Source organism: Montipora foliosa, chromosome 4 (genome assembly GCF_036669935.1).
Source record: "Montipora foliosa isolate CH-2021 chromosome 4, ASM3666993v2, whole genome shotgun sequence".
Taxonomy (NCBI): Eukaryota; Metazoa; Cnidaria; class Anthozoa; order Scleractinia; family Acroporidae; genus Montipora; species Montipora foliosa.
Genome location: NC_090872.1, coordinates 39,450,466 through 39,465,637, shown reverse-complemented (window position 1 = coordinate 39,465,637; position 15,172 = coordinate 39,450,466). Strand labels below are relative to the sequence as shown.

General features: G+C 40.7%; 1 protein-coding gene across 2 annotated transcripts in view; it reads left to right on the top strand.

Moving 5' to 3' along the window:
• The first annotated feature begins 470 nt into the window (after window positions 1-470).
• Window positions 471-15,172, top strand: part of LOC137999256 (exoskeleton protein RP43-like) — a 27,968-nt gene continuing 13,266 nt past the window's right edge. The window contains exons 1-4 of one of the 2 annotated variants that reach the window (XM_068845100.1): window positions 471-619; window positions 1,597-1,629; window positions 10,238-10,816; window positions 13,811-14,179. In XM_068845100.1, coding sequence (XP_068701201.1) covers window positions 565-619; window positions 1,597-1,629; window positions 10,238-10,816; window positions 13,811-14,179 — 1,036 coding nt within the window. In that variant the 5' untranslated portion in view covers window positions 471-564. Of the gene's footprint in view, window positions 620-1,596; window positions 1,630-10,233; window positions 10,817-13,810; window positions 14,180-15,172 lie in introns of both variants that reach the window. The other variant, XM_068845101.1, reaches the window with a different exon arrangement.

Below are 15,172 nucleotides of genomic sequence, written 5' to 3'. Positions count from 1 at the left end.
CAACCCCCCCCCCCCCCCCCAGCCCTGTGCTTTTGACACAACTCAGAGTTAGAACTGTCCCTGGGCTGTTTGGCAAAGCAGGCCTTGACGGCAAGCCCCCTCAATTTTGAGAGGCCACAATGGCGTGCTCAAGCGAAAACTCCAGCAGCTACCTTTTAGCGAATTCGCTCAGATATCAAGGGCCAAACGCCTGAAATTCAGTCAAAAATCGGTTGACACTCGATTTACTCAGCCTGGCTCACAGAATGCCATTCTGGAGAGAAACGCGCAGATATCTATAAATTTCTAACTGGATTTGTCAAAAGGTGCCTGGAGAAATTGTGAAACCAAGCCAATTCTGCTGCCGTCACAAAGTTTAAAAAAAGCTTCCCTCCCCACCCCTGTGCTTTGGTCAGACAACTGCCAATCACCACCCTACGCCACACTGTGGGTTCACTCTAATTGGTGATCAAAGGCAAACTATCATTCAGGCCTAGACTCCAGCAGCTACCTTTTAGCGAATTCGCTCAGATATATATATTTATATACAGGCAGGTGGAGGCCGCTCAGAAAGTGCCCCAAATAATGCAATTCCAAATTTGTGCATCATACGTTCAGCATATGATGATCTTTCTGACAGGTAAGCACAGTAGAAATAAAAAAAATAAAAAGTTAAAGCGTGTAATACAAAAATACCAAAACTGTTTAAAATATCGCATTGAAAATCATTCCATCTAGCAGAGTATAATTTCTGTAACGTAATTAATTAATGTACATTTTTCAATATTGCTATAGCAAGAAAACATGAAATGACTTGTTCAACAACCTTTCGTTTCAGTCTTAAATTATTCAAAAGTGATATATATTTTTTTCATTATCTTATTATTTCTTCTGACGTTTTTCAGTCTGGTCTAGTTTTCATCTACAGTTAAAGATGACGGAGATCCTACCATTCAATACGGGTTTTGCAAAAGTATTGTTTCATCCCAAAAAAATCACTTTCCGGGTGACGAAAAAAATAGAATGAAAACTATTTGCAATCAGCGATATAACCAAAACAACTTTGAGCAGCTGGTGTGTTATTAAGGTGAAAGAGACAAAACGAATTTCCTTTTTCCATTTATTTAAATTTCCTGGTTTTTTTTTTTTCTAATACGTTTAAGGAAAGAACCATCGGTCTTTCGCAAAACGTTGCCAGCAAGCAATTTCTTATACCTTTCTATGTTTTTATAAGCTTAAGTCTATTCCCTATACGCTAAGCATTTTGCTTAGCAATATTTTAGGCTAAAATATTTATCGTGGCATATGCTAATAAAGTCATTTTAAACAATAAATCCAAAGGCAAGCATTTTCGGCAAAGCAAATGAAATGGCTTTTAGGCCAGATTAATTAACTGATTCATTCATTTAATTTGTAATGAAGCCTTTAATTTATCCTGAGTTCGATTCCAATTTTATCCCATTGGTGTTCAAGCGGAAGTGTTATGACCATATTATTTTATTCACCTTATAGGGATTACGACTTTTTAAAACCTTATCAGCTTCTGCTTTATGAAAACAAGTCTGCAGTAATATGTTAATTAAATTCTAAAAGTTCTTTTTTGTTGTGTTTATTAAGCTCTGCTTCAATTGAGGGGCACCTTGTCTTACGGTAAGTGGTAAGAAGAAACAATAAATCAGTGACTCTACTAGTGCAAATACAATTTTGCGCAAAAATAATTGGGAACTGCTTCACGGGAGACCGGCTTTTCATTAGTGTGTGCGACGCATTACAACCCGGTCACCGAGGTCAAAAAGGTAACGCATGACTCGGACCATTCACGAGTGAATTCACTGAACAATCTAGCCAGCTAGTAATTTCACCGGTTTTATAGTTACTTGAAGTGTCAAAAGAAACTACTTTAACTTTCAAGATGGAAGAAAAGATGTGTAGAATAAATATTGTCCGTCCCATCATAGACTGCAAGCAGTCTCTATTTTGCTCTAAATCGTTGAAACGAACACCTCAAAATGGCTGAAATTCAGTGGGTCCCAAATACCGCGGGCGTTTGTTGCAATAAAAAGAGAGACTGCAATGGTTTCATATGTTTTGGAGCCCCAGTGACAGATTAACAGCTCTCATCATCCTGCCTGCCATGCCCATCATTTGGAAAATACTCTCGCGGGAATCAGTGAGCGCCGACAATTTGTATGTAATGTTCGTTCGCCAACAAAGATGAATACCGTGTAGTACTTTTATTTTGCGGGAACTAATTTTTGCAGTTTACTCCGAAAAATAAGAGTCCCACAAAAATATACGGTAAGGTGATGTGCGATGATTCCATGCAAAAAAAAAAACAGCAACAAATGAGAAAGCCTTACATGTCGGATTTTTGCCGTTTACGTACTGATAGTTCCTTCAAAATAATTTATGGCGATTTTCCATCGAAAAGCAGCGCCGGTGAGCCTTCGGAGGTCAAACAACTCGAAAATACCGCATATTTAATCCTTAACTTCTGGTAAAACGACAGTGGCCAAATATTCGCAAAGCCAACTGTTGCTTGCTTATTTTGTCCATCTTTGAATCGGAGTAATCATAGAATCGGAGAATAATTTCAAAAGCGTGTTAGGCGAAATCGTAGAATTGGGTATGAAAATCTAAAGCAAATCGAACTCTTCAGTCGTAAAATAAGCTTAGGTAGAATCGGAGGCTTTACTCGTAAAATATGTAAAACTCGTAGTGGTAGAAAATCGGAAAATATTACCTGGAAATCGGTGCATACTATTTCTACGATTTAGGCTACGTTTACACGGGTCCGGACAAAGTTTTGCACGGACGAATTTTGTACCTGGACCGCTTGTTTAAATGGAACAGTGCAAATTATGTTACGGATCGCAATGGTATTTACATGGATCCAAATTGAGAACAGTTGTGGCATTTGCTTACATCTCTGCTGTGATTGGTTCAGCTAATACTTTTAGCCAGTCAAGTTGTAGCTAAGTGCAGTACGCAGCAAATCAAACATGATTTTCTGGATTCCGTTTCTCGAAACTCCCGAAACTTTTCGGGCCTTTTTCGGGTGTCAAAATTCCCTCTGTATGTCAAGAAACGAGATGGTTTAAGTCCTCAAACTTCACAGTTAATCAGCTTCTTGTTACCTTGAAAACATCTTAAAAGATAAGCTTTCCAAAACAAGCGGATGGTCGTTTCACAAATGGCTTTTTGGGCCCGAAAAATTCCGGGTCTTTCGAGAAACGAGGCCATGACTTTTTCCACGGTCGGTTGTTTTGTAAGCTGTACGTGCTCACCAAGAAATTCAAATGTGTTCGTTGCTTCGATCGATGAAGATCATTTGCAGCAACGTGTACTGCAGTAACCCAGCTAATCCGGCAAAAATAGCGATGCCCGACAGCTATCGCTCGTCTCCTCGTATCTGTATCGTGCCTTTAATTTGTTAATTCCTTTAGTGTCAAATTTGATTTTAAAAAGAGTGAAATATAACTGAACGAATTGCGACCTTACAACATTTTGCTTAGCAACCAAAAAACATAAGTAGATTACAGGCCTTAAAGACTCTCTGTCTACCGAGATGCTTTACGCGCCTTTGTTCAGTGTGAAGTAATGAGTGGGGAAGAAATAAGCAACAAAAAGTTACATAGGAATACTAGAAAAGTTGGCCAGTCGAATAAATAAATTTATTTGCAATGAATAAAGCGCCGCTGCCGTTCTTGGACTTATCATATGTTATCGGGTATTTCGGATTGAATTTTTCACCTCACGCGGCTCGCGTCGCAATATATTTGTACAAAACAAATTTCAATAAAGTACATTCAATATTGATCACCATTGTTGGTAAAAGAACTCGTTTGTCTTGTCTTTGACAAGAAAAAAAAAACCATATGTACTATTAATTGAATATACTCTTCCTGGCGAATTTTTCACTAAGGCTCTGCTGCAAACGTTGCCGTTAACAGTCACACAACAAATTGGGTACCGTTCACTTCGGGAATATTTTCAGTAATGCTTTTAACTGCCAACCAAACAAAAGCATCTCATCCAAATGTTATTTGAACCAGTAACTGGAATTCTAAACAAGTCTCGAAATAAAATAAGTAAATATCAACTATTCATTTACAAAGAGATTACAAATATCACTCGGCTTACCACGAAAGGACATCAGCAAACTCAGTTTTATTAAAAGTTTGTGGTATCTCAGTGAATCGATTTGGGCTCTCAGTGATCTCAAACTCAAATTTCCGTAAATATACTGCTTTTAGCGGCTCAGGTCGTGGCATTTTCTTGAATTGACTATCGGTCCAACTGCTCTGTCCTCCAACCCTCGTGAAAACGCTTGCGAATTGCACTTAAAGACAAAATATCTCGTCCCTAATAGAGCGAGTTTCAATCGAGTCTCGTAAAACCAAAACCAAAGTAATTACTTTGGCCAATCAAAAAGGGCGGAGAAAATCCGGTAAACTAATCAAAACTCGAAGTAATTACACGTAGCCGACACAAAGCGCGGGAAAACGTGCACGCGCGAGCCACTATTGGCTTTGGTTTCACTTCTGATTGGTTGAAAAAAGTGGCGCCAGAACTTTGAACCAATCACGGAGAGAAGTAATGCAAAACCAAAGCAATTCGCTAATTACTTTCGACACTCAATTGAAAACCACTCTAAACTATGATAATGTAGCTGTAATAAGAAGCACTGAGTAAGAACAAATCCCGATGGATGTCTACGATAACGAATGATTTAACAAAGGAAAAGCGCATCGATGAAAAAATAGAGGTTTCATATCATACGAAACCTCCGTGCGCTGACCGTGCAAAAACCTTGCACGGTTCGGGTGTTTTCATGATTCCGTATGCATATTGGATTACGAACCGTTCCGGTCAGTTTCTTCTCTTTTCTTGCCGCCGCTTACAAAGGGAGTTTTGTCGTTGAATTTCCGGCCGGCTACTACTATTGACTCATAGCAGTGATACTTTCCTTTTCCAACTTCTTCGACTGCTCTTTCTCTTTTCTCAACTGCAAACTTTCTGCCCAACCAACCACCCGTATCTTAAGGTTACAAGAATTTATACTATTATTGTACAATAATTAAGCTTACAATGTGAGACTTTATTTTTGCTAGAAATGGTACAACAACGCTAGTACATTAACACCGTTATGAAATACGAATGATTATCAACACTGAAGTATGGAACTTCTGAAGAGAACAGGAAGAATGATAATAAGAAAAAAAAAAACGAACGGAGACTAAACATAATTATTGTAAAAGCGTGCAACTTGGGGGAGAGTAACGGGGGAAATAAAAAATAAAATAGTAAACAGCACCAATACAAAATTTTAGCCCTAAACTCTGCTAAGGGCGTCCACGTTGCCGTGCTCGACCTGCATGTCGTACTCTTGAAGGGTAAGACTCCAGCGAAGTAATTTTTTTGTTCTTATTACGCACCTGCCCCAACCAAAGTAAAGGATTGTGATCTGTCTGTAGCTTAAATTTTCTACCAAATGAATAATATCTAAACAGCTATAGCCCAAACAAGTCCTAAGCATTCTTCCTCCGTTGTGGATAACTTTTCCTCTCTTAGCTGAAGCTTTCTACTGGCAAAAGCCACTGGATGCTCTTCTCCGTCTTTACGTAAGTGGCTCAATATAGCTCCCAAGCCCCTATTGGACGCGTCTACTTGCAAAGTAAAATATTCGTTCCAATGTGGCGAGCGTAAGACCGGGGGTTTTTGCAAAGCCTCCTTTAAATCCCCAAACGCTTGCTCGTGTGTGCAGCCACTTAATTCTAGTAGGTACCACACTTCGTGTTAGGTCAGTTAGAGCAGCTGCTTTCTGAGAGAACTAGGGAATTAATTTGCGGTAGTAGCCGACAAGTTCAAGGAATGATCTTATCTGTCTTTTGGTTTCAAGTCTAGGAAACTCTTTTAGAGAACCAAAGCCAAACGTGGTTCAATCTTGTCTCTTCCAACACGATGACCCACAAAATCTACTGTTTCCATAGCATTTTACATTTAGAAGGGCGCTCGCTTAGGCTACACTCCCGCAATCGCTGCAGAACCTGGCCAAGTTCCACGAGATGTTGTGAAAGGGGAGTGCGTGTGTCTACTTCAAGATCATCAATGTAGGCTCCTGCAAAATAAAACCCCTTCAAAACGAAATCAGACATCATTCGTTGGAAAGTGGCCCCAGCAGTCTTTATCGCAAAAGGCTTGACCAGAAATTCATATAATCCTTTTGTGGTGATAAAAGCTGATTTTTCGTTAGTTGGTTTATCTAGAGAAATCTTCCAATATCCCTTAGTGAGGTCAAGGGTGGTGATATATTTAGCCAAGGCTATTTTCTCAATCATGCGGTCCGTAGATGGAACCGGATAGGCATCCATTTTAGTAATACTATTACGTTTTATGTAATCGACGCAAAGTCGTATGGTACCATCAGGTTTGGGGACGATAACGACCGGGAAAGGTGGCTGAGGGGCGAATGATACCCAATTTTAAGATGTTTTCTATTTCGTTGTTTACAACTTCTTTGAGTTTCTGAGGTACCTTATAGGGAGAACAACGTAATGGTGCAGAGTCGCCCGTGTGGATCCCATGTGTCGCTACACTAGTAACACTGGGGTTGCCAAAATAGAAATCTGCGTATTTTCGTAAAAGGTCCTTCACCTGATCTTTCTGGTCCTTGGTTAAAGCATCCGAAATGGTAACATCCTCCCAAGTTTCATTTCTGCAAAATGGGGCTATGCATTTTTCATGTGGTAAAGAGGTTTCCAAAGATTCTGACATTATGTAGGAAGCCATCTCGTCCCTACTCTGCCATTTACTTAATAGATTAATGTGATAGACTCGGTGTTGTTTGTGGGACTTACCCGTTTCGATCTAATAGTGCAAACCATCATTGACAACCTTCGTCACTAACTTACTCCCTAGAGTAGGAAGCAGAACCAACGCTTTGTAACCGACTTTTAAACCACGTTTGAAACTATGAACGCCATGCCTACGATTCTGAGTACCTTGCATTCTCTTCATAGGATCTCGTACAAGACGCTGCATCACTGCCAGTCTCTTACGAATTTCAAGGACATGACTCACAAGGTTCCTTTCAGATTTAATTCCTTCCCAAGCCACGACTCCTTGATTACTGAGAGGGGACCCCCTACTGTACGTCCAAAAAGCAACTCAAAAAAGAGAGTACCCCGTGGATTCACATAGAACCCCTCTTTATGCAAACAGCAAATAAGGAAGGAATTTATCCGAGCTTTGTACCCGCTATTGCGCAAATTTCTTTAGCATCGCCTTGAGCGTTCCATTAAATCTCTCAACTAAACCGTTTCCTTCAGGATGATAAACTGATGTTTTGATCTTCGTGATGCCTGGTTGCTCATATAGCTGAGTCATAAGTTGACCCACAAATTTAGATCCCTGGTCAGATACTAACTCTTGGGGAATTCCCATCGTACAGAAATATTAGACAAGTGCATCCGCGGCGGTTTTGTAGCTAACATTCCTCAAGGGAATGGCCTCAGGATAACTAGTAGAGTAGTCCACAATTGTAAGAATATAATTATAGCCAGTGCTGGACCGTGGCAATTCTCCTACAATGTCAATTGTAATCTTTCTGAAAGGTTCGGTCACGAACGCTACAGCTAGGGCTTAAGGGGGCCCTATATGACTTAACTTCCTGGCCACTAACTGACATTGTGGGCAGGTGGCACAGTACTTACCATGTCAAAGGCGAGACCAGGCCAATAAAAATGGGTTCCTATGCGACTTAACGTTTTTGAGGTGCCCATGTGTCCTGAAAGGGGTATAGTATGACCAATATGGAGAATTTCGTTTATGTAAGATTCAGGGATTACAACCCGATCAAGAAACCTGACTCCATTGTGTACGTTTTTGTTAAATCTGCGGTGCATGAGTAACCTTCCCTTGATAAAGAAACCGTCTGTTTTCATGGGTTCCTTGTAAACAGCTCCGTTACGTACCTCTAAGAGAGCCACATCTGATTTCTGGTCTTTCACTAACTGTTCTTTATTTCTATCGAGAATATTGCGGGGTAAATGATCCGCGTGTGTGTCCCCATGAGAGTCATTATCCGAGAGCTCAACCACGTTCTCACACGACTCCTCACCTGCGACTTTGTCCCCAAAAAGATTCGAAAGTCGCCTTCCTTAAGACCGTTTTTTTAGACTCCCTATTCGACAGATTTTTAAGTGCGAGTGCATTTTCGCGGTCAACTCAACTATCGGCTCTCTGCTGGGCCTCTTCAAGCGCCTTTAGTCACCTCGTTAGCACAAAGGGTTCAACACCTTTGGAGTCATTCACCGAAACATTTTTCTCCCACTGTTTAAGAACTGTCTCTACCGTTCCGGTCAGTTTCTTCTCTTTTCTTGCCGCCGCTTACAAAGGGAGTTTTGTCGTTGAATTTCCGGCCGGCTACTACTATTGACTCATAGCAGTGATACTTTCCTTTTCCAACTTCCTTCGACTGCTCTTTCTCTTTTCTCAACTGCAAACTTTCTGCCCAACCAACCACCCGTATCTTAAGGTTACAAGAATTTATACTATTATTGTACAATAATTAAGCTTACAATGTGAGACTAGATTTGTAGAAATGGTACAACGACACTAGTTCATTAACATAGTTATGAAATACGAATAATTAACAACACTGAACTATGGAACTTGTGAAGAGAACAGGAAGAATGATTAAGAAATAAATAAATAAATAAATAATGAAAAAACCAACGGAGACTATACATAATTAATGTAAAGGCAAGAAAAAATAATTTTCGCAACAGTTTTCACGGGTGAGATTAAATGAGGAGAGAGCTTGCGCCAATACAATAATAAAAATAATAAAAAATAGCATGCCTGTTGTATTTTCGATTTGCCAGGAATAACTGCAAGCGACTCCTCATTGGCCGAGAGCAATTACCAACTCGCTTAAGCTACCTGGTTTGGCGGCTTAAATTTAATGAGAATCCATTGAAATATGCCGACTCGCTTAACTTCAAACGCGATGGCTAAAGGAACTGTTTTCACGGAATTTTCGGTTGTCACTCGCTAAGCGACCTGAAAAACCGCTCGTGAAAACACGGCCGATGTCCATGATGTTGATTGAGGTTATAAATCATACCAATGTACATGTTACTGGCCCTGTTTTCACGAGCGGTTTTTCAGGTCGCTTAGCGAGCGGCAACCGAAAATTCTATGAAAACAGTTTCTTTCCCAAGTCGCTTAAAGCTAAGGGAGTCGGCAAATTTCAATAGCATTTTCATTAAATTTTAAGAGAGTTATCAAATCGAAAATATAACAGGCGTGCCATTTTATTATTTTTATTATTGTATTGACGCGTGCTCTCTCTTCATTTAATCTTACCCGTAAAAACACGTATTATTCTTAAGTCGCTTAACGAGGTCTGCAAACAAACCACTTTCAGGAATGTTTAGCGAGATACAGGCTGTCGTGAAAACACGGCCATCCTCAGCAGATAAATGACTTGCCGGGTGTTTAATTTGCTGATCTCATTAACAATGACCACAGCAAGTCATAATTCGACTAATGGTAGTGAATGTACCTGAAGCAATTGATAGCGGAGCTCCGACGGTCGGAAAGGCGGCCAAGCGGATCACCATACTCATAGCCAATGGTAGGAATCCATGAGTGCCTTTCTCATGGTAATCATGCCCATGGCTAGAGGTATTGCTCGTGGGCGCGTACGCACGACAAAGTTGCCCAATAATTTAATAATATCTCAATAATAATAATAATAATAATAATAATAATAATAATAATAATAATAATTAATACGCCCATCATGGCGGCCGTTTACAGTGGACATCTTTGATATTGGATATCCATGTTGTGGTTAATTGACACCTGTCAAAACAAGGTATCCGCTGTCCAGTATCAGATGACCACATAACGGGCTCAATTTAGAGGTTATCGAGGTCAGTTGACCTCTGACCAGGTACTGGTTGTCGATTGGAACGCAGGCTCAAGCCAGGTTAACTTATTGTAATCAGAACACCTAAACACCTAGACTTAATATTTCGCGCGCTTTCTGTGGCTCGACGCAGCTACACGGCAATACTATGTCCACTAAACCTCTTAACAGTCAACGCTTTTCGTATTCAGGTGGGCAATGGTTTGGAAAATATTTTTTTCCTGCATTTTTCGCCGGTTTCAATCCAAAAAGATTAGTTTGATATTTAAAGCACTAGAGCGCAAATCACCTAATTTTGCTTTAACTTGTTATAGACAGAATTGGACTGGGGAGTTTTATTTAGAGCAAGAACAAGTTTCATGGAGTACCATTTTAACACTACGTCAGCATTTCCAGGCGTCCACTTCAGTCTTGAATTCTCATCAACAAATTGCAAGGCAGATTTGATACATGTGAAGAGCAGAGACACAGCTCATTTCTACAGAATTTTTCTACAAGAAGACAATATAATTACCTTCTCTAACAAACTTGAGGATGGAGAATTTAACATATCAGCTTCACTCTCTGCAAAACAAACTTTTTGCGATGGGGAGAAGCACCGAGTTGAGTTTAACCGATACGGCGCAATTTTATCCTCTAAAGCTGATGGTGAAAAGGAATACAGACACAAAGAACCAGAAATCAGAAAAGTGATCTTTAGCAAACCAGATAAGATTGTTATAGGTGGTATATCAGAAACAAAATTCGATGGCTGCATCAACAAGGCAATAGTACTGTTTTACTGGAAACGTGACTTAAAAAATATCAGTATAAATCTTCTAGCGCAGTATTTGAAAGGAGATTCCAGGGTTCGGTACGCTGACGTGTTCCTTGGAGCATGCCCTGACAAGAGGCAAGGTGAGTTGCTTATGACGCTGGATATTTTTGAACTAGCTTCGGATGACTCAAACATTGTGTATTTTGAAGTGTGAGGTGAAAGCATTGCAGGGTTTTATTTTGCTGTTATTGTCCCAAGGTTTTAATGTCAATCACAAATATTCATGGTTAGGAAGATTGATTGACAATAGAATATAAAATTTGTGCTTGACACTGACTCTTGATAACGTTGGAAACAACGTTAATAAACCTTTAAAGACCTTTCGACCAAACAACTTCGCATTTTGTCGGTTTAAAAAAAAAAAGCCAACTGAGTGACGGCTTTCTAACAGTTCACATTACAAACGACCGCTGCGCGTGATTACGCGATGGATTTGTGAACATCCGCTCCGGGATGTCAATATGTTGAACTTCGTTTCCCGCCCTACTGTCTCTTTGCGAATACCAGGCCTTGAGAAAAAAGTCTCGTGAAAATTATGAACCTTGTCTACAATTGTCGCATGATCGAAGACTATACTATGAACAAATTGGTTCGCGTGTTGCGCAACTTTGGAATCGTTTTCTCCAACCTGAACAGCCCTTTTATGTTCTTTTAACATTGTCTCCAAGGCTCTGTCAGTCTGTCTATAGTACACGAAGCTGCAATCAACGCAGCGGACCTTGTAAACAACACCTCTGCACTACAAGACAGAAGGTTTCTCCTATGGTCTCGGGAAACGCGTGCGCAAAACATTGAAAGGTTTGTAACCCACTTTAACACCGTTGTTAGGTAGTACTCGCGAAATTCTCTCAGAAACGCCTCTGACATACGGAAAGACAAGAAAATTTGACGTTGACGGTGCGCTAGCACTGGAAGTGTCGTTGGTATTTGAATCGCGGCGGAGAGAGTTGTGGTAGGACTTACAAGTCCGAATTAAACACAGAGGGTAGTTGTTAACCCTTAGCACTTTGATGACGTGTCTCCTCTTTGTAGATTGCCCTGCATTTGTTGATGGAATTGGCCCTCTGTGAAGGAGTGTATTAACGACTGACCTCTTGTGCTGCGATAAGTGGTGAGAGTTATAATCGAGGTACTTATATGTGTGTGTTGGTTTTCTGTACACACCGACCTGTATGCGACCACGTACTTTGGTTGTTGTTGTGTTTAAGAAGGAGAGCCTGCTATCCTACTGAATTTCCTTGGTGAACTGTATGTTTGTGTTCGTGGAATTCAGATGATCGTGAAACTCTTGCACGTAACCTTTCTTAAGGCACGCATGGCTGTCGTTCACGTATCTGTACCACCATCGTGGAGGATGAGTAGCTGTGGAGATGGAAGTAAACAATGCAACGACATCAAACCATACCATGATCTCATCTTCCGTAATTGGTTGGTCTCTATTGTTCTGGGAAAACACGACACTTTTATTTACCGAGTATTTCTCCTCCAGCAGCGGGGATCGATAAGATGGAAACCAAATGTCGGGATACAAGGGTTGCACAGTCGGTTAGTGCGCGGCCTTGGTGCATATAAGGTCCTGAGTTCGATCCCCGGATCTCACATCCTTGTTTCGACTTCTTTCCTTTCAGTGTAGCCTAAGTAGCTTTAAATACCCGTAAAACGGAGCGCTGATGGAAAGAGGGGGGTAAAATGAGCGCACCGTCGGCTTCCTGGGAGAGTACTCTCTAAAGAGTAAAGGAACTTCCGACGTTAAAAAACGTGTACCTTTAGCTTCACCTTTACATTGTAGGTTGGTGCGTTGATGCAGCTGGTTATTGGGCGTAGTTAGGTATACCAGGCTTGTGGATCTTTGGGAGCCCATAGTTGGAAGCCGGGGTAGCATTTGTGCTGTGAAGACCTTGATGCATCTTTGAATCCATTTGTTCGACATTCTGGTCATGAGTGGAAGGACATGATTTAATGTTTGTATTAAAGAACAGACACTCAGGAAAACTTACTGACATCGGAGCTTTTGTGACGGAGGATTCGTACGTCGATAAGAACAGAAGGGTGATAAATTTGTCCAACCGTAAACTAAATGAACACGAGGCCATCAGCAAATGCAGGGCGATCTAGAGAGAGGAGTCACTTTATCAAAGTGCCTCTGTGTTTTATCCGGACTTGCAAGTCCTACCACAACTATCTCCGCCGCGATTCAAGTACCAACGACACTTCCAGGGCTAGCGCAAATTTTGATGTCCTTCCGTATGTCAGAGGCGTCTCTGAGAGAATTTCACGAGTACTACCTAACAACGGTATTAAAGTGGGTTACAAACCTTTCAATATTTTGTGCACTTGTTTTCCGAGACCAAAGGAGAAACCTTGTGCCTTGCAGTGCAGAGGTGTTGTTTACAAGGTCGGCTACGTTGATTGCAACTTCGTGTACTATGGACAGACTGACAGAGCCTTGGAAACAAAGTCAAAAAAGAACATAAAATGGCTGTTCGGGTTGGAGACAACAATTTCAAAGTTGCGCAACACTCGAACCAATTTGTCCATAGTATAGACTTCGATCATGCAAGAATTGTAGACAAGGTTCGTAATTTTCTCGAGAGACTTTTTCTCGAGGCCTGGTACTCGCAAAGAGACAGCAAGGCGGGAAATGAACATATTTACATCCCGAATTTTTACAAATCCCTCGCGTAGTCAAGCGCAGCGGTCGTTCGTTGTGTTTTTTTCTGGCGTATCTCGCGCAGAACTGTGAACCGTTAGAGAGCCGTCACTCAGTTGGCTTTTTTAAAAAAATCAATGAATTCCGAAGTTGTTTTGTCGACTGAACGTCTTTGAAGTATAATTAACGTTAGAAACAACGTCGTGGTCAAGCACAAATGTTATATTCTGATGTCCATTCCTGACTGCAATTTTAGTATTTTCAGTTTGATTGGCAATAAACGAGAACGAAATACCGTCATTATATTGAATAAATTATATGTTGTCTTCCTTCAAATAGAACATTCTTGGTAGACTTAACGGAGTTAGCATCTCATTTGAGATTAGTGTTTTAGACTGGTTCATCACCTCTCTTACTATTGCAGAATGTACGCGTTCCAAGAACATTAACTACATTAAATCAGGGGATGGCTTGATAGTCAGTCCCCGAAAAAAAGAAAGAGAAAGAGGTCTCATTAACCAATGTACGTGGTTCTTCAGTGCTCCATACAATAAGCGACTCAGACTTACCTTGCTATTTTACAATCTTGATGCACTTGTACCATGCTTTGAAAGCGAAGTTGTCGTCTACGATGGTAACTCTACTGACTCAGACGTTATTGTGCGATTCTGTTACACTAAATCGAGCGCAGTGGTCTACACGCGAGGAAATCACATGGTAATCGATATGGTGCTTCCTAAGAATGGCTTCCTTGATTTCATAGCCAAGTATGAATTCCTAGGACAGGACGAAGGTAAGGTCCTTAGATTCTTTCTTCTTTACACTGGGTTGGTTTCATTTAATTGTTCTCCGACGCAAGGATGGCCGAAACTGGGTAGGGTGAGTAAAGATTAGCCATAAATAAGAGTAATGCACTAAATATTATTAACAGTGCAACCCTGTGCTTATAACTCAGTGGATGCAGTTTAGCGAGTTTTGGGGCACCCATGTGCGATAGGTCCGCTGGAAAATTATTAAATTAACCTAGAAGCTGTGCTGTGTAGCTTTTTTTATTGAACTGGACTTTCCTGCATGATTGCTTCAACCGCTGACCTAACTTATCCGTAGGCGACAGTAGGTATGATACTACCCTTTGACGTCCAAACCGGCCTTAACCGGCCAGAGATAGTATTTTACTCTGTCTAACACCAGACGATTTTACACATCAATGGGGAACCCCTGGGAGTCAATGGCTTAAAGCATTCTTAGGCAAAAAGTTGCATTTTCTAGATAAAGATATATCCGAAGTAAGCGCTTAGCCAAATTTTTAACCTCCTCAATTATTTAATTGTATTACCTGATAAGAGGAAGGTCACCATTTTTAGCTTGTTCTTCGGGTGGTGGCGAGTCCTACTGAGATAACGTGCCAGGAAATCCTGACACTGAAGAAAAAAATAGAAGGAGGAATTGTGAATTAATTGATGTGGCTGTTGCCGGTAAAATACGCTCTCAGGTTGAATCTGTTCTTACTTAGGTCAACTATTGGAGGGGTAATGTGAAGGGCTAGTTTTCTACCCATGTAAACCATGTGAGCGTTAGCCCTAATAAATGAATTTGGCCCACACAATGACAGAGAAAAATTCTGACCAGGGTGCCAAATTGAATCCAAGACTTTCGGGTTAGATCACCGCTGCTCATCCGACTGAGCTTACCACAGGTGCCCCAAGCTCAGTGTGAGCATGGTCGGGAATCTCGATAAAAAGCTTAAGAAGATAATTATATGAAAAATCTCAATTAAAACGCCTAA